Below are 27434 nucleotides of genomic sequence, written 5' to 3' on the forward strand. Positions count from 1 at the left end.
CATTTTAGGGGTCTGGGTGGTTCCAGGGCAGTTTAATTGTATACTTAATTCTATCTTTAATAATTGCTGTATTTTTAATATTATTACACGGTTAATAGGTCCGTGATTATAATAAGTTACAATTTATATTCTACTTTTATAAATTCATTTGAATGCAGAAAGTGTTATTAATTTTTCTTTTCAAATTAAGCAGTTGCATTTCGTCCATATATAACTGGTTGATAGATTGTTATTATTAAGGGGAAAAATGAAGGTTTATGCAAATAAAAAAAATGAAGGCAGATTATTTTTACCCCATTTGTCTTTATAAATCAAGTATACAATCAAAAATACAGGAACTCGCCAGATTTGTGTACAGGTAAAAAATATATGCCTTTATAAATGTTTTTTTTAATTAATAGCTACATGTACATGGCCTCAAATTTCCCAGTTAAGGAGCGCGAAAAATATACTTATACTTTTTGATCTATACACAAACCATACATTTTTTGTTTAGATTTTTAAAGTCAACTGAGTTAAACACAATAATGCATTAGATTAAAAAAAAAAAATATAATATTGTGCTTCACAGTGACTCGCTCATGTTTTTTGGACCAAAAATTAGTTTTCCCGGTAATGCATCTTATTTTATCATTATTTTAATCTATGATAGTGATATTGCAGAAAAAAATACACTTGTAGCATAAAAAAGTATTTTGGCTTTAGTGGGATTCAAACCCAGCCCGATAAAGTCAAGAATTTGTTTTGAAAACAGCCGACAAGTCCAGACGGCCACCGGAACATTAACAAAAGGTATGGATATGTTGACCTGTTAACGATACATAGATGACAATATGTGATAATGTCAATCAACTAATCAAGCAACACCACAGCATAATAAATTTTCAATCATGTTATAAACACTAATTAAAATTGTGGTCTTCAAAGACGATATTTGAGCAAATATCAACATTTGCTGAAGGGTTCCAGCTTTTGATATTTTTGTTTTTATCACTCGTTATGATTTGCCACACTTTCTTTCGTAATAAAAAAGTGCATTTTACAAACCATGAGTGAGTCACTTTAAGAATATCCTTAAATAGACTTGACTATAATTGCTCGTATCATTGACACAACTGAGCCAAGCTCTTCGATTATCTATAGACGCTGTCTATCAATATGTTTCATTCAATTCATTTCATCATTCATTAATAATGATATTTCAGCAAGACTGAAATGCTGATTGAAAAAAACCAATAGTTGTCACAAACAGATTATTTACATAATATATGGCCTATTTCGATCCATCGTTTATGAAATAACCATGAATAAATAACTTAAATATTGTATAGAGACCAATGCCAATTGTATAACCCTTTTTATGTATTTTGTGTGCTTAATTAAAAGAAAACTATAATTTAACTGGGGGATAGAAGACATGTATTGATTTTGTTAAAACATTAAAATGAAATAAGCACTTCTGAATATATTTTGTTATCAAAGTTGATAGTTTTTTTTTCTAAAAACTATATTAACAAATTTTTCATCTTGTTCAAACGACATAATTTTCAGAAAAAGAATACCCATGTGTTCTATATAAATCAGGCCTAAAAAAAAAATACATTTGGTTCGGGTTACCTGACCCTACCTACGGAATAGGCGCCGACCCTACCGTTTTTATAGTCAGTTTGAAAAAAAAAATGAAAAACTAAAAAAAAAAAAAATATTTTTTTTTTCTTTTTTTTTTTTGCTTTTCAATATGTAGTTTAAAACCTTAATTGCTTATATAGAAGATAACTTTAACACCATTCTCCAATGATGAAAATGACATTCTTATATAAAGCCTAATAAAAAAATAAAATAAAAAAAATAAAAAGCCTACCTACCCTACCTATTTTTGAAAAGGATGTAACCCTAACCAAACAACTTTTTTTTTAGGCCTCATATCAATAAATTGATATCTCAATATTATTAATTAGCGTGACCTCGATTGACTTATAATATGCAATAAAATCCTTTTTATCTCTGGCTCATGATCAGGTTCGAATTTCCGTGCACGGTCACATTATGTTAAGGGTCTTCCACATTGCATGTCATCTGAAGGTCACCAAACAAAAAGGTTTAAAAATTTCAGTTTTTAAAGTTTAATTCTTCGCAGGCACATAATAAATAGATGCATTGCAACATGTCAAGCTGTAATTAGGAGTTGAGCAAATTTCCAATGAAAAAGGATATGAATCTTTACAGAAATGTCTTTATACAAAATGAATAAAATAAACACAATGCCACAGCAATTCTGCCGCCGCCAAAAACAAAACCAAGCCTATGTCTAAAATTACAAACACAGGACCAGTTAACTCTTGAAAATAGTTGGTGGATGGTGGTTTTGCAGTGGTTCACCTTTCATACCATAGCTGTTTTTGTTGTTGTTTTTTCCAATTTAAGATGAAGGAGGCTTTCCCTTTTCCGAACGTATAAACAGTATGATTTTGATGAACATTACAAAAGTAGTTAGCATGTCAAATTGAGTCCTCCAGTCCTTTATAAAAGGTTACTACTAAAACCAAGGCATCGAATGATGTATTGTTCAAGATATGTTTAGCTGGAAGGCAGGTCCCAATTCAGCAAGCAAACCATGGTTTAGACCAGGTACAGTATTCATAAAACTTCTTAGGTCATTTCCTTACTTAAGTCACTTTCCTTAATTTAGTTTCTCTTGAGTAATAGGAAATTAAAAATAAAGAATTTCCATAAAACGTGAATTATATTGACCTTATTGAAAAAAACATACTTTAATTTCAAAAACACTTATACATTAAATTTTCTTTTCATTTGACTATAAACATTTTAAGAAATTGATCCACGTTAGGAAATGAAGTTTAATGAATACCACCCAAGTCATTTCTTAACCTAAGATGATTTCTTAAAATTTTCATAGTCAAATTAAAAGGAAAGTATGAGTGTTTTTGAAATAAAAGTATGTATATTTAATAAAATCAATCTCGTTAAGTATTTCAGATATTTTTAAGTTATTATATAAGATGATCAGAGAGATTACTAAACTTAGAAAAACGACTTCTGCTGTTTCATGAATACTGGCCCTAATACATAAGTGACCCTACCTTGAAGAATTTCTGGTAGCGGTCCTTTCGGTCCTTGCGGGTCGGGGGCTCATGGTTGAAGGTGTCCCCTTGATAGAGAACCCTTAGCTCTGTCGCCCCAGCATCATCTGCATTCTGTACCAGCTCCTGGAACAAGATACGAAGATGAAATTTGAAGATATTTGATAATATTGTGTAACACATTTATAAACTAAAGCTGTTGCAGGAATGACAAATACTCCTTCACTAAATGGTACAAAGGAATGGTAAACTATTCTTTTGAAAAGGGGTCATAACTCTGTCAAGCATTGGTGGATTGTAATCAAAGTCAAATTTCACCTGCATTTTAAGAGTTAAACATGTGAACAAATTTGGAACTAAGTACCTGTGACAAGTGTTCAAATTCTATGTGAAGTTTAAAGAGGCCATAACTCCTTTAAAAATTAAGTAGTTTGTAAAGAATACCAAATTGATTTGTATTTTATGGTGTTGCATGGGTACAAACAACGATTTTAATCTGTCAACACAACACTGTCATAAGTCGTCATCAGGCTTCGTTTTTTGTTTGTTGGGGGGGGATCTGAGTTAAAAAAGGGGACATAACTTTGTAAAGAATAGTGATGAACCAAAGCTGAGCTTCACCTGTGTTTTATGGTGTTAAGGACGTTTACCACATAAGAATTAAATACATTGAACCTTCCTGAGGTATAGTCTGGACAAATTCTAAGTTAAAAAGGGGCCATTACTCCATCAAACAGGGCCCTGTATCGCTCATCTAATCCAATAAAGATCATCAAGAATAACATTCTGATCAAGTTCCATGAACATATGGTCATAAATGTGGCCTCTAGAGTGCTAACATCCTTTTCCTATTATTTGACCTGGTGACCGCACATGACCAAGATTCGAACTTGGCCTAGAGCTAATCAATATATACATTCTGACCAAATTTCCTGAAGATACAGTCATAAATGTGACCTCTAGAGTGTTAACAAGCTTTTCCTTTAATTTGACCTGGTGACCTATTTTTTTACCACACATGAAGCGGATTTAAACTTGACTTAACGATTATTAATATAAACATTTTGACCAACTTTCATGACGATACAGTCATAAATGTGACCTCTAGAGTGTTAACAAGCTTTTCCTTCAATTTGACCTGGTGACCTAGTTTTTGACCGCATATGACCCAGATTCGAACTTGACCTAGAGATTATTAATATAAACATTTTGACCAAGTTTCCTGAAGCTACAGTCATAAATGTGACCAAGCTTTTCCTTAAAGGTGTAAACCGTTAAATTGTTGACGACGGACGACGGACACAGGGCGATCACAATAGCTCACCTTGAGCACTTCGTGCTCAGGTGAGCTGAAAACAGAAGTCAAACTTGACCTGTATTTTATGCTATAAAACATAATATATGTAGAATTTTTTTTTAAACCACTCACTGTCACTGAGATGATGTCCAGACACAATATTTTTTACCATTACTTTGTCAAACACAGTGGTTTGTAACCCAAATCAAATTTGACTTGTATTTTATGGTGTCAAGCATGTGTACCAAAAGTAAAATCATCAGTTATTGCATACATGCCATATTTCTGAGAGGCTTCCCAGGGGATTTTGGTCTGAATTCCAGGGGATTTTGATATTACACCAGGGGATTTTTATGCAACGAAAATTTGCGCAATATCTGCATTTATAATAAAAGAATAAATACTGAAATACATTCAAATTACAGAAATTTTTGGACTTAGTCATCATGGTCCTTCATGGAAATTCACACTCATAATATTATTGATGCTTTCCACTGTCAACCTTAAGCAAGTTTAAAAAAAAAAAAAAAAATATTCCAGGGGATATGTATCCCCCGGCGGGGAACCAGGGCATGGGTAGAAATTCCGGGGGATTTTTCCCCCGCCAGGGGATATGGCATGTATGGTTATTGTCCAGACCTGACCAGCAAACAGACAAGGTCCCTCTTACGAAACCCCTCTCTTCAATTCTGTGTTTCTTTGGTGGGCGTTCAACAAACCATGATTAAATATGCAGGCCAGTTTTGCAACATATTAGGATTCAATCTGAGCATTTATATCTCTTTTATACCGATTCATTCTCCATGAAATGGATGATAAATGTGACCTTATTTCATGTGTGTAGCATGCAGTGCTTGGGTGATGTCACAAAAAAGAAAGAACAAACCAATTGCACTCCTGCAGAACAAAAAGAAAGTCAACTCAACAATAAACAGTGTCTAGACATTAATGATATCAAATGTTTGGTCTTTGGTCTTGTTATACCATATCATTCTATCAAAGCCTATTCATATTGATTGAACCATGATAACAAAAGCCTCATACACAAAAGCCTCTACCAGGGTATCATTAATATTTATTCTTAAGAGTCTGTGAAGTTTGCTGAACAAATGGCATTTGCAGTGAAAGGCTTAAATCACTTTTGTGACATCTGACAATACACTCTGATCAACATTATCAACATTAAAGACATTCACATCATTTAAGTATAACATTAGACAAAAAATAAAAGATTTCAATACATTCATGATATTCACAACATTTTTGACCTTCATCACTAACTATGTCGATTTTGGTACATATACTTTAATGACACCAACATCACTACCCTTATCTATTATGGGGCATATACCTTAATGACACCAACATCACTACCCTTATCTATTGTGGGTCGTATAGCTTAATGACACTAACATCACTACCCTTACCTATTATGGGACATATACCTTAATGGCACCAACATCACTACCCTTATCTATTGTGGGTCGTATACCTTAATGTACTAACATCACTACCTTTATCTATTGTGGAGAATATACCTTCATGACACTAACATCACAACCCTTATCTATTGTGGGGAATATATGTTAATGACACTAACATCACTACCCTTATCTATTGTGGGGCGTATACCTTAATGACACTGACATCACTACCCTTATCTATTGTGGGGCGTATACCTTAATGACACTAACATCACTACCCTTATCTATTGTGGGGCATATACCTTAATGACAATAACATCACTACCCTTATCTATTGTGGGGCATATACCTTAATGACACTAACATCACTACCCTTATCTATTGTGGGGCATATACCCTAATGACACTAACATCACTACCCTTATCTATTGTGGAGAGTATACCTTAATGACACCAACATAACTACCCTTATCTATTGTGGGATATATACCTTAATGACACTAACATCACTACCCTTATCTATTGTGGGGCATATACCTTAATGACACTAACATCACTACCCTTATCTATTATGGGACATATACCTTAATGGCACCAACATCACTACCCTTATCTATTGTGGGGCGTATACCTTAATGTACTAACATCACTACCTTTATCTATTGTGGAGAATATACCTTAATGACACTAACATCACAACCCTTATCTATTGTGGGGAATATATGTTAATGACACCAACATCACTACCCTTATATATTGTGGGGCATATACCTTAATGACACTGACATCACTAACCTTATCTATTGAAGGGCGTATACCTTAATGACACTAACATCACTACCCTTATCTATTGTGGGGCATATACCTTAATGACACCAACATCACAACCCTTATCTATTGTGGGGCATATACCTTAATGACACCAACATCACTACCCTTATCAATTGTGGGGCGTATACCTAAATGACACTAACATCACTACCCTTATCTATTGTGGGGCATATACCTTAATGACACTAACATCACTACCCTTATCTATTGTGGGGCATATACCTTAATGACACTAACATCACTACCCTTATCTATTGTGGGGCATATACCTTAATGACACTAACATCACTACCCTTATCTATTGCGGGGCGTATACCCTAATGACACCTACATCACAACCCTTATCTATTGTGGGATGTACATCTTAATGACACCAACATCACTATCCTTACCTTTTGTGGGATGTATACCTTAATGACACCAACTACCCTTATCTAATGTGGAGTGTATACCTTAATGACACCAACATCACAACCCTTATCTATTGTGGGGCGTATACTTTTATGACACCAACATCACTACCCTTATCTATTGTGGGACGTATACCTTTATGACCACAACATCACTACCCTTATCTATTGTGGGACGTATACCTTTATGACCACAACATCACTACCCTTATCTATTGTGGGGCGTATACCTTAATGACACCACCATCACAACCCTTATCTATTGTGGGACTTATACCTTAATGACACCAACATCACAACCCATATCTATTGTGGGGAGTATACCTTAATGACACCAACATCACAACCCTTATCTATTGTGGGACGTATACCTTACTGACACCAACATCACAACCCTTATCTATTGTGGGGCGTATACCTTAATGACTCTAACATCACTACCCTTTTCTATTGTGGGGAATATACCTTAATGACACCAACATCCACTTCCTTTACCTATTGTAGGGTGTATACCTTAATGACACTAACATCACTACCCTTATCTATTGTGGGGCGTATACCTGAAAGACATCAACATCACTAACCTTATCTATTGTGGGGAATATACCTTAATGACACCAACATCACAACCCTTATCTATTGTGGGGCGTATATCTTAATGACACTAACATCACTACCCTTATCTCTTGTGGGACATATACCTTAATGACACCAACATCACTACCCTTATCTATTATGGAGAGTATACCTTAATGACACCAACATCACTACCCTTATCAATTGTGGGACGTATACCTTAATGACACCAACATCACTACCCTTATCTATTGTGGAGAGTATACCTTAATGACACCAACATCACTACCCCTATCTATTGTGGAGAGTATACCTTAATGACACCAACATCACTACCCTTATCTATTGTGGGACGTATACCTTAATGACACCAACATCACTACCCTTATCTATTGTTGGACGTATACCTTAATGACAACAACATCACTACCCTTATCTATTGTGGGACGTATACCTTAATGACACCAACATCACTACCCTTATCTATTGTGGAGAGTATACCTTAATGACACCAACATCACTACCCTTATCTATAGTGGGGCGTATACATTATGGAAACCAACATCACTACCCTTAACTGTTGTTGAGAGTATACCTTAATGACACCAACATCACTACCCTTATCTATTGTGGAGAGTATACCTTAATGACACCAACATCACTACCCTTATCTATTGTGGAGAGTATACCTTAATGACACCAACATCACTTCCCTTATCTATTGTGGAGAGTATACCCTAATGACACCAACATCACTACCCTTATCTATGTTGGGATGTATACCTTAATGACACCAACATCACTACCCTTATCTATTGTGGAGAGTATACCTTAATGACACCAACATCACTACCCTTATCTATTGTGGAGAGTATACCTTAATGACACCAACATCACTACCCTTATCTATTGTAGGGCGTATACATTATGGAAACCAACATCACTACCCTTATCTTTTGCGGGGAGTATACCTTAATGACACCAACATCACTACCCTTACCTAAAGTGGGGCGTATACATTAATTACACCAACATCACTACCCTTATCTATTGTGGGGGGTATACCTTAACGATACCAACATCAAAACCCTTATCTATTGTGGGGCGTATACCTTAATAACACCACCATCACTACCCTTATCTAATGTGGGACGTATACCTTAATGATACCAACATCACTACCCTTATCTATTTTGGGGGCATATACCTTAATCACACCACCATCACAACCCTTATCGATTGTGGAGAGTATACATTACTGACACCAACATCACTACCCTTATCTATAGTGGGGAGTATACCTTAATGACACCAAGATCACTACCCTTATCTATAGTGGGGAGTATACCTTAATGACACCAACATCACTACCCTTATCTATTGTGGGGAGTATACCTTACTGACACCAACATCACTACCCTTATCTATTGTGGAGAGTATACATTACTGACACCAACATCACTACCCTTATCTATTGTGGAGAGTATACATTACTGACACCAACATCACTACCCTTATCTATAGTGGGGAGTATACCTTAATGACACCAAGATCACTACCCTTATCTATAGTGGGGAGTATACCTTACTGACACCAACATCACTACCCTTATCTATTGTGGGGAGTATACCTTACTGACACCAACATCACTACCCTTATCTATTGTGGGGAGTATACCTTAATGACACCAACATCACAACCCTTATCTACTGTTGGGAGTATACCTTACTAACATCAACATCACTACCCTTATCTATTGCGGGGCATTTACCTTAATAACACCAACATCATTACCATTATCTATTGTGGGGAATATACCTTAAAGACACCACCGTCACAACCCATATCTATTGTGGGGCATATACCTTTATGACACCAACATCACTACCCTTATCTATTGTTGGGCGTATACCTTAATGATACCAACATCACTACCTTTATCTATTGTGGGGCATATACCTTACTAACACCAACATCACTACCCTTATCTATTGTGGGGAGTATACCTTAATGACACCAACATCACTACCCTTACCTATTTTGGGGCATATACCTTACTGACACCAACATCACTACCCTTATTTTATTGTGGGGAGTATACATTAATGACACCAACATCACTACCCTTATCTATTGTAGGGAATATACCTTAATGACACCGACACCAATATCACTACCGTTATCTACTGTGGGGCATATACCTCAATGACACCAACATCACTACCCTTATCTATTGTGGGGCGTATACCTTAATGACCACAACATCACTACCCTTATCTATTGTGGGGCATATACCTTAATGACACCAACATCACTACCCCTATCTTTTGTTGGGCATATACCTTAATGACACCAACACCACTACCCTTATCTATTGTGGGACATATATCCTAATGATACCAACATCACTACCCTTATCAATTGTGGGGCGTATACCTTAAGACCATCACCACTACCCTTATCTATTGTGGGATGTATACCTTACTGACACCGACATAACTACCTTTATCTATTGATGGGTGTTTACCTTAATGAGACCAACATCAGTACCCTTATCTACTGTGGGGCATATACCCTAATGACACCAACATCACTACCCTTATCTATTGTGGGGCATTTACCTTAATAACACCAACATCATTACCATTATCTATTGTGGGGAATATACCTTAAAGACACCACCGTCACAACCCATATCTATTGTGGGGCATATACCTTTATGACACCAACATCACTACCCTTATCTATTGTTGGGCGTATACCTTAATGATACCAACATCACTACCTTTATCTATTGTTGGGCATATACCTTACTAACACCAACATCACTACCCTTATCTATTGTGGGGAGTATACCTTAATGACACCAACATCACTACCCTTACCTATTTTGGGGCATATACCTTACTGACACCAACATCACTACCCTTATTTTATTGTGGGGAGTATACATTAATGACACCAACATCACTACCCTTATCTATTGTGGGGCATATATCCTAATGATACCAACATCACTACCCTTATCAATTGTGGGGCGTATACCTTAAGACCATCACCACTACCCTTATCTATTGTGGGATGTATACCTTACTGACACCGACATTACTACCTTTATCTATTGATGGGTGTTTACCTTAACGAGACCAACATCAGTACCCTTATCTACTGTTGGGCATATACCCTAATGACACCAACATCACTACCCTTATCTATTGTGGGGCATATACCTTAGTGACACCACCATCACTACCCTTATCTATTGAAGGGAGTATACCTTAATGACACCAACATCAATACCCTTATCTATTGTGGGGCGTATACCTAAATGACACCAACATCACTACCCTTATCTATTGTGGGGCATATATCCTAATGATACCATCATCACTACCCTTATCTTTTGTGGGACGTATACCTTAATGACACCAACATCAATACCGTTATCAATTGTGGGGCATAAACCTTAAGACCAACACCACTACCCTTATCTATTGTGGGATGTATACCTTACTGACACCGACATTACTACCTTTATCTATTGTTGGGTTTAAACCTTAATGACACCAGCATCACTACCCTTATCTATTGTGGAGAGTATACCTTAATGACACCAACATCACTACCCTTATCTATTGTGGGGCGTATACATTATGGAAACCAACATCACTACCCTTATCTATTGTGGGGAGTATACTTTAATGACACCAACATCACTACCCTTATCTATTGTGGGGAGTATACCTTACTGACACCAACATCACTACCCTTATCTATTGTGGAGAGTATACATTACTGACACCAACATCACTACCCTTATCTATTGTGGAGAGTATACATTACTGACACCAACATCACTACCCTTATCTATAGTGGGGAGTATACCTTAATGACACCAAGATCATAACCCTTATCTATAGTGGGGAGTATACCTTACTGACACCAACATCACTACCCTTATCTATTGTGGGGAGTATACCTTACTGACACCAACATCACTACCCTTATCTATTGTGGGGAGTATACCTTAATGACACCAACATCACAACCCTTATCTACTGTGGGGAGTATACCTTACTAACATCAACATCACTACCCTTATCTATTGCGGGGCATTTACCTTAATAACACCAACATCATTACCATTATCTATTGTGGGGAATATACCTTAAAGACACCACCGTCACAACCCATATCTATTGTGGGGCATATACCTTTATGACACCAACATCACTACCCTTATCTATTGTTGGGCGTATACCTTAATGATACCAACATCACTACCTTTATCTATTGTGGGGCATATACCTTACTAACACCAACATCACTACCCTTATCTATTGTGGGGAGTATACCTTAATGACACCAACATCACTACCCTTACCTATTTTGGGGCATATACCTTACTGACACCAACATCACTACCCTTATTTTATTGTGGGGAGTATACATTAATGACACCAACATCACTACCCTTATCTATTGTAGGGAATATACCTTAATGACACCGACACCAATATCACTACCGTTATCTACTGTGGGGCATATACCTCAATGACGTCAACATCACTACCCTTATCTATTGTGGGGCGTATACCTTAATGACCACAACATCACTACCCTTATCTATTGTGGGGCATATACCTTAATGACACCAACATCACTACCCCTATCTTTTGTTGGGCATATACCTTAATGACACCAACACCACTACCCTTATCTATTGTGGGACATATATCCTAATGATACCAACATCACTACCCTTATCAATTGTGGGGCGTATACCTTAAGACCATTACCACTACCCTTATCTATTGTGGGATGTATACCTTACTGACACCGACATAACTACCTTTATCTATTGATGGGTGTTTACCTTAATGAGACCAACATCAGTACCCTTATCTACTGTGGGGCATATACCCTAATGACACCAACATCACTACCCTTATCTATTGTGGGGCATTTACCTTAATAACACCAACATCATTACCATTATCTATTGTGGGGAATATACCTTAAAGACACCACCGTCACAACCCATATCTATTGTGGGGCATATACCTTTATGACACCAACATCACTACCCTTATCTATTGTTGGGCGTATACCTTAATGATACCAACATCACTACCTTTATCTATTGTTGGGCATATACCTTACTAACACCAACATCACTACCCTTATCTATTGTGGGGAGTATACCTTAATGACACCAACATCACTACCCTTACCTATTTTGGGGCATATACCTTACTGACACCAACATCACTACCCTTATTTTATTGTGGGGAGTATACATTAATGACACCAACATCACTACCCTTATCTATTGTAGGGAATATACCTTAATGACACCGACACCAATATCACTACCGTTATCTATTGTGGGGCATATACCTCAATGACACCAACATCACTACCCTTATCTATTGTGGGGCGTATACCTTAATGACCACAACATCACTACCCTTATCTATTGTGGGGCATATACCTTAATGACACCAACATCACTACCCCTATCTTTTGTTGGGCATATACCTTAATGACACCAACACCACAACCCTTATCTATTGTGGGGCATATATCCTAATGATACCAACATCACTACCCTTATCAATTGTGGGGCGTATACCTTAAGACCATCACCACTACCCTTATCTATTGTGGGATGTATACCTTACTGACACCGACATTACTACCTTTATCTATTGATGGGTGTTTACCTTAATGAGACCAACATCAGTACCCTTATCTACTGTGGGGCATATACCCTAATGACACCAACATCACTACCCTTATCTATTGTGGGGCATATACCTTAGTGACACCACCATCACTACCCTTATCTATTGAAGGGAGTATACCTTAATGACACCAACATCAATACCCTTATCTATTGTGGGGCGTATACCTTAATGACACCAACATCACTACCCTTATCTATTGTGGGGCATATATCCTAATGATACCATCATCACTACCCTTATCTTTTGTGGGACGTATACCTTAATGACACCAACATCAATACCGTTATCAATTGTGGGGCATAAACCTTAAGACCAACACCACTACCCTTATCTATTGTGGGATGTATACCTTACTGACACCGACATTACTACCTTTATCTATTGTTGGGTTAAAACCTTAATGACACCAGCATCACTATCCTTATCTATTGTGGGGCATATACCCTAATGACACCAACATCACTACCCTTATCTATAATGGGGCATATACCTTAATGATACCATCATCACTACCCTTATCTATTGTGGGGAGTATACCTTAATGACACCAACATCACAACCCTTATCTATTGTAGGACATATACTTTAATGACACAAACATCACTTCCATTATCTATTGTGGGGCGTATACCTTAATTACACCAACATCACTACCCTTATCTATTGTGGGGCATATACCTTAATGACACTGACATCACTACCCTTATCTTTTGTGGGACATATACCTTAATGACACCAACATCAATACCGTTATCTATTGTGGGGCATATACCTCAATGACACCAACATCACTACCCTTATCTATTATGGGGCGTATTCCTTTATGACCACAACATCACTACCCTTATCTATTGTGGGGCATATACCTTAATGACACTGACATCACTACTTTAATCTATTGAAGGGAGTATACCTTAATGACACCAACATCACTACCCTTATCTGTTGTGGGGCGTATACCTTAATGACACTAACATCACTACCTTTATCTGTTGTGGGGCGTATACCTTAATGACACCAACATCACTACCCCTATCTATTGTGGGACGTATACCTTAATGACACCAACATCACTACCCTTATCTATTGTGGGACGTATACCTTAATGACACCAACATCACTACCGTTATCTATTGTGGGACGTAGACCTTAATGACACCAACATCACTACCCTCATCTATTGTTGGGCGTATACCTTAATAACACCAACATACCCTTATCTATTGTGGGACGTATACCTTAATGACACTAACATCACTACCCTTATCTATTGTGGGACGTATACCTTACTGACGCCAACATCACTACCCTTATCTATTGTTGGATATATACCTTAATGACACCAACATCACTACCCTTATCTATTGTGGGACGTAAACCTAAATGACGCCAACATCACTACTCTTATCTATTGATGGGCGTATACCTTAATGACGCCAACATCACTACCCTTTTCTATTGTGGGCCGTATACCTTAATGAAGCCAACATCACTACCCTTATCTATTGTTGGGCGTATACCTTAATGACGCCAACATCACTACCCTTATCTATTGTTGGGCGTATACCTTAATGACGCCAACATCACTACCCTTATCTATTGTGGGGCGTATACCTTGAAAACGCCAACATCACTACCCTTATCTATTGTGGGGACGTATACCTTAATGAAGCCAACATCACTACCCTTATCTATTGTGGGGACTTATACCTTAATGACCCCAACATCACTACCCTTATCTATTGTGGGGACCTATACCTTAATGACGCCAACATCACTACCCTTATCCATTGTTGGGGGTATACCTTAATGACGCCAACATCACTACCCTTATCCATTGTTGGGCAAATACCTTAATGACACCAACATCACTACCCTTATCTATTGTTGGGCGTATACCTTAATGATGCCAACATCACTACCCTTATCTTTTGATGGGCGTATACCTTAATGACGCCAACATCACTACCCTTATCAATTGTTGGGCATATACCTTCATGACACCAACATCACTACCAATGTCTATTGTTGGACGTATACCTTAATGACACCAACATTACTACCCTTATCTATTGTTGGACGTATACCTTAATGACACCAACATCACTTCCCTTATCTATTGTGGGGCGTATACCTTAATGACACCAACATCACTACCCTTATCTATTGTGGGGCGTAAACCTTTATGACAACAACATCACTACCCCTATCTATTGTGGGGCGACGTATACCTTAATGACACCAACATCACTACCCTTATCTATTGTGGGGTGACGTATACCTTAATGACACCAACATCACTACCCTTATCTATTGTTGGGCATATACCTTCATGACACCAACATTACTACCCCTATCTATTGTGAGAAGTATTCTTTAATGACACTAACATCACTACCCTTATCTATTGTTGGACGTATACCTTAATGACACCAACATCACTACCCCTATCTATTGTGCGATGTATACCTTAATGACACCAACATCACTACCCCTATCTATTGTGGGATGTATACCTTAATGACACCAACATCACTACCCCTATCTCTTGTAAGATGTATACCTTAATGACACCAACATCACTACCCCTATCTCTTGTAAGATGTATACCTTAATGACACCAACATCACTCCCCCTATCTCTTGTAAGATGTATACCCTAATGACACCAACATCACTACCCCTATCTATTGTGGGACGTATACCTTAATGACACCAACATCACTACCCCTATCTATTGTGGGGAATATACCCTAATGACACCAACATCAATACCCTTATCTATTGTGGGACGTATACCTTAATGACCCCAACATCACTACCCTTATCTATTGTTGGGACGTATACCTTAATGACACCAACATCACTACCCTTATCTCTTGTGGGACGTATACCTTAATGACAACAACATCACTACCCCTATCTATTGTAAGATGTATACCTTAATGACACCAACATCACTACCCCTATCTATTGTAAGATGTATACCTTAATGACACCAACATCACTACCCCTATCTATTGTGGGACGTATACCTTAATGACCCCAACATCACTACCCTTATCTATTGTTGGGACGTATACCTTAATGACACCAACATCACTACCCCTATCTATTGTGGGACGTATACCTTAATGACCCCAACATCACTACCCTTATCTATTGTTGGGACGTATACCTTAAAGACACCAACATCACTACCCTTATCTCTTGTGGGACGTATACCTTAATGACAACAACATCACTACCCCTATCTATTGTAAGATGTATACCTTAATGACACCAACATCACTACCCCTATCTATTGTGGGGAATATACCTTAGTGACACCAACATCACTACCCTTATCTCTTGTGGGATGTATACCTTAATGACACCAACATCACTACCCTTATCTCTTGTGGGACGTATACCTTAATGACACCAACATCACTACCCCTATCTATTGTAAGATGTATATCTTAATGACACCAACATCACTACCCCTATCTATTGTGGGACGTATACCTTAATGACATCAACATCACTACCGTTATCTATTGTGGGGCATATACCTCAATGACACCAACATCACTACCCTTATCTATTGTGGGGCGTATACCTTAATGACCACAACATCACTACCCTTATCTATTGTGGGGCATATACCTTAATGACACCAACATCACAACCCTTATCTATTGTGGGGCGAAACCAACATCACTACCCTTATCTATTGTGGGGAATATACCTTAATGACACCAACATCACTACCCTTATCTATTGTGGGGAATATACCTTAATGACACCAACATCACTACCCTTATCTATTGTGGGGAATATACCTTAATGACACCAACATCACTACCCTTATCTATTGTGGGATGTATACCTTAATGACACCAACATCACTTCCCTTATCTATTGTGGGATGTATACCTTAATGACACCAACATCACTACCCTTATCTATTGTTGGATGTAAACCTTAATGACACCAACATCACTACCCTTATCTCTTGTGGGATGTATACCTTAATGACACCAACATCACTACCCTTATCTATTGTGGGGGGTATACCTTAATGACACCAACATAACTAACCTTATCTATTGTGGGGCATAAACCTTTATGACACCAACATCACTACCCCTATCTATTGTGGGGCGACGTATACCTTAATGACACTAACATCACTACCCTTATTTATTGTGGGGCGACGTATACCTTAATGACATCAACATCACTACCCCTATCTATTGTGAGAAGTATACCTTTATGACCCCAACATCACTACCCTTATCTCTTGTGGGATGTATACCTTAATGACACCAACACCACTACCCCTATCTATTGTGCGACGTATACCTTAATGACACCAACATCACTACCCCTATCTCTTGTGGGATGAATACCTTAATGACAACAACATCACTACCCCTATCTATTGTAAGATGTATACCTTAATGACACCAACATCACTACCCTTATCTATTGTGCGACGTATACCTTAATGACACCAACATCACTACCCTTATCTATTGTGGGACGTATACCTTAATGACACCAACATCACTACCCTTATCTCTTGTAAGATGTATACCTTAATGACACCAACATCACTACCCCTATCTATTGTAAGATGTATACCTTAATGACACCAACATCACTACCCCTATCTATTGTGGGACGTATACCTTAATGACAACAACATCACTACCCTTATCTCTTGTGGGATGTATACCTTAATGACAACAACATCACTACCCTTATCTATTATGGGGCATATACCTTAATGACACCAAGATCACTACCCTTATCTATTGTGGGGAATATACCCTAATGACACCAACATCAATACCCTTATCTTTTGTGGGACGTATACCTTAATGACGCCAACATCACTACCCTTATCTATTGTTGGGACGTATACCTTAATGACACCAACATCACTACCCCTATCTATTGTGCGACGTATACCTTAATGACACCTATTGTGGGACGTATACCTTAATGACACCAACATCACTACCCTGATCTCTTGTGGGACATATACCTTAATGACACCAACATCACTACCCATATCTATTGTGGGACGTATACCTTTATGACCACAACATCACTACCCTTATCTATTGTGGGGCATATACCTTAATGACACCAACATCACTACCCTTATCTCTTGTGGGATGTATACCTTAATGACACCAACATCACTACCCTTATCTATTGTGGGGCATATACCTTAATGACACCAACATCACTACCCTTATCTATTGTGGGTAATATACCTTAATGACACCATCATCACTACCCTAACAATAGTGGGACATATTATACATCTACCTATATAACACATTCATGACTACCTGTACCTGTTGTGGCATGTAAAACCTAAATGACACCAACATCATGAGACTCTGACCTATTGTGGGAGAGTATACCAATATTATCATCTACATCATAACCATTACCTTTAATCAGACTTATGCCTTCATAACACCTATTTCATCACCTGTACTTATCATGGGACATCTATCTTAAGTGCACTTTCATCACTATCAGAATCTGTTGTAGGAAGTATACAATAATGACATCTTCATCACTATCTGTACTTATTTTGGGATGTCTTAAACGCACCTATCGGTATATCACAACAAACTTAGAGCTAAAATAAGTACATGTCTTTAGGGCAACCTGAACCTAGGTTTTTATCGACCCTTGATGAAATGTTTTTACCAACTCTTCAATTTAAACCATTTGTGTTGATTACAATTAATCCTTAACCTTATGGTTAACTAAGCCATATGAGGCTAATGAGTACTGGACAGAACCCCTAAGGCCTACCAAAAAAATAGTCTGTTTCGGGTAACCCGACCCTACCTATAAAAATGCACCGACCCTAACTATTTTTTCCGTTTCTGAGCAAAAAATATATTTGTTAGCGAATAGAGTTACGAAGGGCGGATAAATGCAGATTTTAATCAGAATTATTGTTTATATGATAAAACTAAGTCAGGCAATGACAGTAATGTAGGAAAGACTGCCATGTTCAAGAAAACACTCTGAACTTACGACAGCTTTTGAAAAAAAAAAAAAAAAAAAAAAAATCCCTAACTTTCCTACCTAGAAATTTTGGTACGGTTACCCTAAACAAACAATTTGTTGGGGGGGGGGCCTAATGCTTATACAGATTATTGGGAAATTGACCCTTATCCATTACAAACTTATTTTCCTATTTTTTTGGTTTAATCAATAAATATCGCTTGATTAAACCAATGTTAAGTTAATAGAAAATTAAACTTCCAATCAAGAGACTGTTATTATGTTGTCCAATTTCTTTCTGCATCATATAATGAAATTTCAATTTTATTTCACAATTATTTACAAAACTTAACCCAAAAATCATTAAAAATTTACTTATAGTGGGACATGCACCTTAATTACACCTGCATCAATGCCAGTACCTATTAGGGGACATTACCTTAATGATCTGCACATCATTCCTGTATTCGTCCAGGATACGCCGGAGCTGGTCGATGATGGGCGGCTGCTCGATCCCCGCATACTCGGCATCTGATTCAGAATCCGAGTCGCCTGGATGCATAGAAAAAAAGCTCTAGGATTTTAACAGGAGAAAAAAAATACAAAACTGCAAAAAATGTGAAAAAGTATATTAGGTATACATAAAGCCTTTTAAGGCTTTTGTTTCAAATGGAAATTGTAAAGATACAAACTAGAACTCTGCGAGTCGGATGTGTCGCCTGACGAATTATTTACTGTCGACATTATAGCTGTTAGATTGGCATTTTATTCATTTATAGACAATGATGTTGCCATTTAACTTTCAAGTGTAGGTGGCATTTGAACCCTCAATCAGATATACCTACGGAATAAGTTTCAGGTTGAAACCTCCTATAGTTTACGAGATATGCCACGGACAAAACCTAAGCAAGAAAATTAACAGAGGGCAATAACTCTAAAAATATGGCAGCAAGAGTAACGGTTCTTGTGCACTCCACTTGCCCTCAATGAGATCTATCTAGCTATGAAGTTTCAAGTTGATACCTCTTATATTCTTCAAGATATGCCCCGGACAAAACTTTAAGCATGAAAATTAACAAAGGGCAATAACTTTAAAACTAAGAAAGCAAGAGTTACTGTTATTGTGCACTCCACTTGCCCTCAATGAGATCTATCTAGCTATGAAGTTTCAAGTTGATACCTCTTATATTCTTCAAGATATGCCCCGGACAAAACTTTAAGCATGAAAATTAACAAAGGGCAATAACTTTAAAACTAAGAAAGCAAGAGTTACTGTTATTGTGCACCGCACTTGCCCTCAATGAGATCTATCTAGCTATGAAGTTTCAAGTTGATACCTCTTATATTCTTCAAGATATGCCCCGGACAAAACTTAAAGCATGAAAATTAACAAAGGGCACTAACTTTAAAACTAAGAAAGCAAGAGTTACTGTTATTGTGCACTGCACTTGCCCTCCATGAGATCTATGTACATATGAAGTTTCAAGTTGATAACTCTTATATTGTACAAGATATGCCCCGGACAAAACTTTAAGCATGAAAAATAACAAAGGGCAATAACTCTAAAACATATGGAAGCAAGAGCAACAGTTGTTGTGCACTGCACTTGCCCTCAATTAGATCTATGTACATATGAAGTTTCAAGTTGATACCACTAATAGTTTAGGAGATATACCCCGGACAAGCGAAAATGGGACACGGATGCCGCCGCCGCCGACGCCGCCACCGCCGCCGCCACCGACGCTGCCGACAAAAGTAACCCCTATATGTCGTCTTTTCAGGCGACACAAAAATATTTGAAAGAGCTGTGCTTCAATATACTTTTTCCCCATCTCTGTTACCAAACATTTTTTTTACGCTTTAAGGTTCATGTGTTGGTTAAATATAATGCATAATATCAACAAAATAGAAAACTTACCCATATTCAAACTCCTTTAGTATTTCACATAATTTCTACTGCTCATTTAACAATAGAACTGCTTTAATAACCTTGATCTGAAAAATAATAAATAGTCATGTTAAAACTTAACACTGGGTATTTTATCATATGTATTGATTGCACTTGATCAGATATATTGTGCATGATCATTTTCAGAAAATGCAGTTATTGAGTAGGTCTCTTTATCTGTAATTTAAGGGGTTATTGAACACTTTAATAAGTTTTTGTCACAATGAACTTAACAACTGTTATATGCGCTAAATCAGCATATTGAGCAGGGGCAGCTCCAGGAATTGACTTTAGAGGGGGCGTAACTTTTTTACTCGCACCTCTCCTTCTGAACCGAAATATTTTGGTTCAAATTGATGGTAAGGGGGTTTAGGGGTATTGTTTTACTTTTTTTCTCCTTATTGAAATAAAAAGTAAACTTGGATGAATTTAGGTGGGCAAGGGCATCCCCCCCTCCTTGGATCCCCATGTTACAGGGCATGTTTTAGCGATATTGCTTCAATGTAGAGTCATAGATGTCAAAGATAAGGCTTTAATTACCATTTATAATGTGTCCCTCTTTTCTAGTTTTGGAAGAACTTGGCACAATTACTACAGCCTTAAATTTGATAATATAATTAATAATAATATATAAGTCTATCCAACGAAAGCTTTGTTTTCTTATTTATATATTGGCAAACTTACTATGGTCATGAATGTACAAATGCTATTCAAAACCATTGAATGAAACCAGCATAAGAATGGCTGGATTTGGAGGACAACTTAACCCCTTAAAACTTATTTCACTAAGGTGTTGGAATATATATATATATATATATATATATATATATATATATATATAATATATACTGACGAGAAAAAGAAACGCCTCATCGAAAAGTGGCGTTTATTTTGTTGCCAAGTTTACATTTATATGCAAACGTCCAAAATGTACATGTATTCTGACCAACAAATCCAACCAACCGAAACTCGCACGATTTTATTCAGCCAATTGTTAAATTCACGTACCTGCTCACGATTTCCTCGTGCACTCCGTGCGTTTTAACCACGTGGCTTTATCAAGTAAATTCTACACCGATACATGTGCTAGTCGACATACAACCATATATCCGTGTCTTTTTTGACAATTACCCAGTTTCTGATAATGCCGAAGCTAAATAGTGAAGAGAGAGCCAGGGTTTTGGCAATGCTTGAATGTGGGCGAACGCAAGAACAAGTCGCTAGACGTTTTAACGTCTCTCGTTTGACAATATTACGTCTCATTCGACGTGTCAGAGACACGGGAACGTTTGCCGATAGGCCACGTTCAGGAAGACCCCGTGTAACGTCAGTACGGCAGGATACAGATGACAGATTTGTGACTGCTGAATCAACGTCACGAGTAGTAGTAGGTAACCATGGACGCCCTGTTAGTCGACATACGGTGAGAAATCGACTACGAGAACGGGGGATTAGATGCCGCAGGCCGTACCGTGGTCTAGTGCTTACACGACGTCATCGTCAACAACGTGTTAATTGGGCCCGCAACCATCGCGGTCAGCGCTGGCAAAATGTAGTGTTTAGTGACGAGTCACGTTTCAACTTGTCGAACGCCGACGGACGTATTCGTGTCTACAGGCGACGTCATGAACGCTACGCTAACAATTGCGTTCTGCAGCACAACCGTTACGGTGGGGGCGGAGTTATGGTCTGGGCAGCTATCAACCATAGATTTAAGTCCCAACTCGTCGTTTGCCAAGGTAACCTCACAGCCAGGCGTTACATTGACCAGATATTACGTCCTGTAGTTGTCCCTATGCTTCGCCAACGTCAGGGCCTGGTATTCCAGCAAGACAACGCGCGACCCCACTTAGCACGTGTCACCATGAACTTTTTACACGCCAATAACATTGCCGTCTTGCCTTGGCCGGCGTGTTCACCAGACTGCAATCCGATTGAACACGCCTGGGATTACCTTGGACGACGGTTACGTCAGCGTCAGCCTGCCAACGTCCAGGAACTTACAGCAGCGCTCCATCAGGAGTGGACCAGAATGCCTCGGTATTTGCTACGTAACTTGTGCGGTTCGATGGCACGTCGTCTTGCTGCTGTAATTGCGAGTAGAGGAGGTCACATGCGCTTCTAAGCATGTCAGTGAATTTGCTCTGACCATACATTGAATTTTCAATATTTTAAGCATAATGTGACCATGAAATGCTGTATAATCAATCATCAATTCTCTTAAATGATAAATATTGTAAATGCCACCGTTCTTTTCTAATTTTAAATCATACTTAATAAAATATAGTACAAACAGTTTGAATGAGGCGTTTCTTTTTCTCGTCAGCATATATATACATAAATATATACATATATGATATATAATATATCAGAGTGTTGTAATGTATTTGTTAAGGCATTAATTTAAGGTAAAAGCTGTATGTCGAGTTCAATTGTCAGCCAACTTTGCGGTGCGGGGGGGGCCTTGCATTTTCACAAGACCCTGGCCACCACTGATACCCACCAAATGTACAGTAAATCAACTGAGTAAACATATTGTATCAACCAAAAAGATAGAGCAGTGTTATGTAAGACCAATACATAACAGAAACAGCTAGACACTTCACAGTGGCAGTCATAAAGATCTTATAAACATTTAAAGCTGCACTCTCACAGATTTACCATTTTACAACTTTTTTTCTTTTTTGTCTTGGAATGATCAAATTTTTGATTAAATATCTGCAAACCAATGATATAAGATTGCTGACAAAAGATCAGATCGCAGTTTTTCATATTTCCCTTCAAAAATTAATGTTTTATGGCTTAAACCGTTAATAAAGGTTTACGAAAAATGCATAAAACATCAATTTTTGAACTTAAATATTAAAATCTGCAATTTTTTGTCACCAGTCTTATATAACTGTTTTCCATGGATGTTCGCAAAAATTGGGTCGTTCCAAGACAAAAAATTAAAAAGTTGTCAAAACGTTCAATCTGTGAGAGTGCAGCTTTAACATGTTTTGACTCCTTCATGCACATGAAATTTAGCTGATTTTAACAATAATGTACACCATTGTCAGGATGTGAATTCTTTCCCATTTAAAAAACAGAAATTAAGACATTCCACAGAAGTACATTATGTCTGTTTTCATTTCCAGATAATTTTTTAAACAAATTATACATGACCCTGTTGCAAAAGTTCAGTATGTTACTAAATATTAATTTTCGTTCAAAATTTTGTCATGGGTTTGAACGATAACGCAATAAAAGTATCTTAACGTATCTGATTTCTGTATCTGTCCATACAATACTTTACTTCCCCTTCATGTTACAAAAAATGTGATTTAGCTCTTAAGCCTGCATAAACACCTTGACATGTACAAAGGATTGCATCATATTCTTCACAAAGACCAATTTATAGATTATTATTTATTAACATTCAAATTCTGTTATATAATCAACAGTTGTAACATAACACTTTGCTTTAAGTATATTTGTTACTTTCACATAGTATGAGCTGACAGTTACATTATACTCTTTAAAAATTCATTTACTTATTTTTTTATATCAATTTTCTTAAACATTATTATGCAAATGTAAAAATTGGATGCCAGCTTTAATTTTGTAAAAACAGAATTTTTTAGTTGATGTCAAATCTCTTATATAGCATCCTAACATGAAACACTCAAGAACTTTTTTTATTTTTTGTCTTAAATTTCTTCCTTGATGATTTTTTCTCTCCCGTGCCTCGATTGCATTAAATAAGAAGATATTTAAGTAAAGAAACATGTTCATCACACATATATTACATGTAAGAATTAGAGAAAATGATAAACCTTTGAAAAATGTCAATGAAAAATGTCAATCAATTTAAAAGCACACAATAAAGGTTGATGAAAAGAAATATTTTTGTTACTTAAACTCATGTTAAACTCATTTGACCCTATTAAAAACAAAAGGTATATTACTCAGTGTGTATACCACGTGATAAATTACGTCATAAATGCTACGTCTGAAGGCAATATTTTGATTAAAATGAAGACTTATATATCAAAGATAACTTTTCTTTTTCTACACCATTTTAAATGAAACAAAGGGCAGTCTATGCCGCTTAAAGAGCCCCTCCTTCGTTTTATTACTGGAGTTTGATTAGGTGTTTAGTTTCATCAAACACTTAGACAAACCTGTTTCCAAAACAATGTTTTGACAGTGCTCCGTCAGACGGCCGTATTGTGAAAAGGTTTGTCTAAGTGTTTTAAGAAACTAAACTCTCAATCAAAATCTGGTAAAAGACCGAAGGCCGGGCTCCGTAAGCGGTGTAGACTGCGCTATGTTTCATTTAAAATGGTAAAGAAGTAGGAAAGTGATCTTTGTTTAAAATCTTCATTTGAAGCAAAATGTTGCCTTCCGATGTAGCATTTATGATGTATACACAAACTGTTATTAAGGTGCATTTAATTGCAGCATGGGCACCCTTCTACCCTCAATGACAGCTGCAAGGGCACCCTTCTGCCCGCACGGACAGCAGCAAGGGCACCCTTCTGCCCTTGTGGACATCTGCAAATGCACCCTTCTGCCCTCATGGACAGCTGCAAGGGCACCCTTCTGCCCTCATGGACACTTGCAAGGGCACCCTTCTGCCCTCATTGACATCTGCAAGGGCACCCTTCTGCCCTCATGGACATTGCAAGGGCACCCTTCTGTCCTCATGGACATCTGCAAGGGGGCACCTTTCTGCCCTCATGGACATCTGCAAGGGCACACTTCTGCCCTCATGAACATCTGCAAGGGCACCCTACTGCCCTCATGGACATCTGCAAGGGCACACTTCTGCCCTCATGGACATCTGCAAAGGCACCATTCTGCCCTCATGGACATTGCAAAGGCACCCTTCTGCCCTCATGGACATTGCAAGGGCACCCTTCAGCCCTCATGGACATTGCAAGGGCACCCTTCGGCCCTCATGGACATTGCAAGAGCACCCTTCGGCCCTCATGGACATTGCAAGAGCACCCTTCTGCCCTCAGGGACATCTGCAAGAGCACCCTTCTGCCTTCATGAAGAGCAAAATGGGAACCCTTCTGTCCTAATGGACAGCGACATTGGCACCCTTCTGCCTTCATAGACAGTTGCAAGAGCACCTTTCTACCTTCACAGAATTTAATGAAACATCTCTTCTGTTTTACTTAAAAATGAAACTATTTTTAAGTGTTTAAGTGTACATACAAATGTTTTCTGTTAGCAATTTTAGCTGTTAAAACATAACGTAACTTAAATTTAACACTATTATAAATTGCTGACGTAAGTTTTCTGTCAAAATCCAAAAGTTCCATTTTAACATTTAAATTAAGAATTTCAAGCTGACATTTTGTCAGCGGGATGTTATCTTGTATATTAAAATGCAAAATAAGTGATGTTTAATTTCAGGTCATTTACCATTTGAACAATCTTAAATGTCGTACGACATCACAGAAAATCATGAACTAGTTCAACCTTGCTACTTAACTATAAATGTACTTTTAACATACATGAATCAGCGTCAAACTTAAGTATGTACCAGTATACACAAAAGTATAAATACACGTATGAGTCATGTTTAGATTTACAGTATTAGCTCAACAAATGATATTTTATTATAAAGAGAATAATGTTTATCAAAACGAAGCTTTATCTAAACTTTTAATTAATCATTCAAAATAATGAACTTTAAATATCATATAAAATTTGCAAAACAAGGAAAATAAGATGTACCTACCCGTACATATTGTATTCACCGCATGAAAGAAAATGAATGCATACATTTCGGGGACTCCGTTTTTATACGCGAAGTCTTCCTTACAAGGAAGGGAAAACGAAAGTAGATTTGTCACGAGACCAAGCAGATACGAGATCATTCGGAACTCCTCGGCCATTTTTTCAAAAACAACCTCGGATGTATATGGACGGTTTACATACTTAAAAAGTGGTACGTTTAAGTCCGCTGCAAATAGATCGCGTAGTAATCTTATTTAGTAGTTAAAATTTATGACTTAACTCTTGGGAATCCTAATTATGTTTGCAATAATACACTTCACTGGCAATCAATTTAAACTGAG

At 37.4% G+C, this 27434-nt stretch overlaps 1 protein-coding gene across 2 annotated transcripts in view; it reads right to left on the minus strand.

Annotated features, from left to right (window-relative positions):
• The window catches only part of LOC128246589 (sacsin-like), a 50898-nt gene extending 23697 nt beyond the window's left edge, over positions 1–27201 (minus strand). The window contains exons 1-4 of one of the 2 annotated variants that reach the window (XM_052964855.1): positions 27095–27201; positions 21331–21407; positions 19852–19964; positions 3102–3227 (exon numbers count right to left, since the gene is read on the minus strand). In XM_052964855.1, coding sequence (XP_052820815.1) covers positions 3102–3227; positions 19852–19964; positions 21331–21334 — 243 coding nt within the window. In that variant the 5' untranslated portion in view covers positions 21335–21407; positions 27095–27201. Of the gene's footprint in view, positions 1–3101; positions 3228–19851; positions 19965–21330; positions 21408–22368; positions 22538–27094 lie in introns of those variants that run through there. The other variant, XM_052964856.1, reaches the window with a different exon arrangement.
• Positions 27202–27434: the final 233 nt, after the last annotated feature.

Source organism: Mya arenaria, chromosome 9 (genome assembly GCF_026914265.1).
Source record: "Mya arenaria isolate MELC-2E11 chromosome 9, ASM2691426v1".
Classification (NCBI taxonomy): domain Eukaryota; kingdom Metazoa; phylum Mollusca; class Bivalvia; order Myida; family Myidae; genus Mya; species Mya arenaria.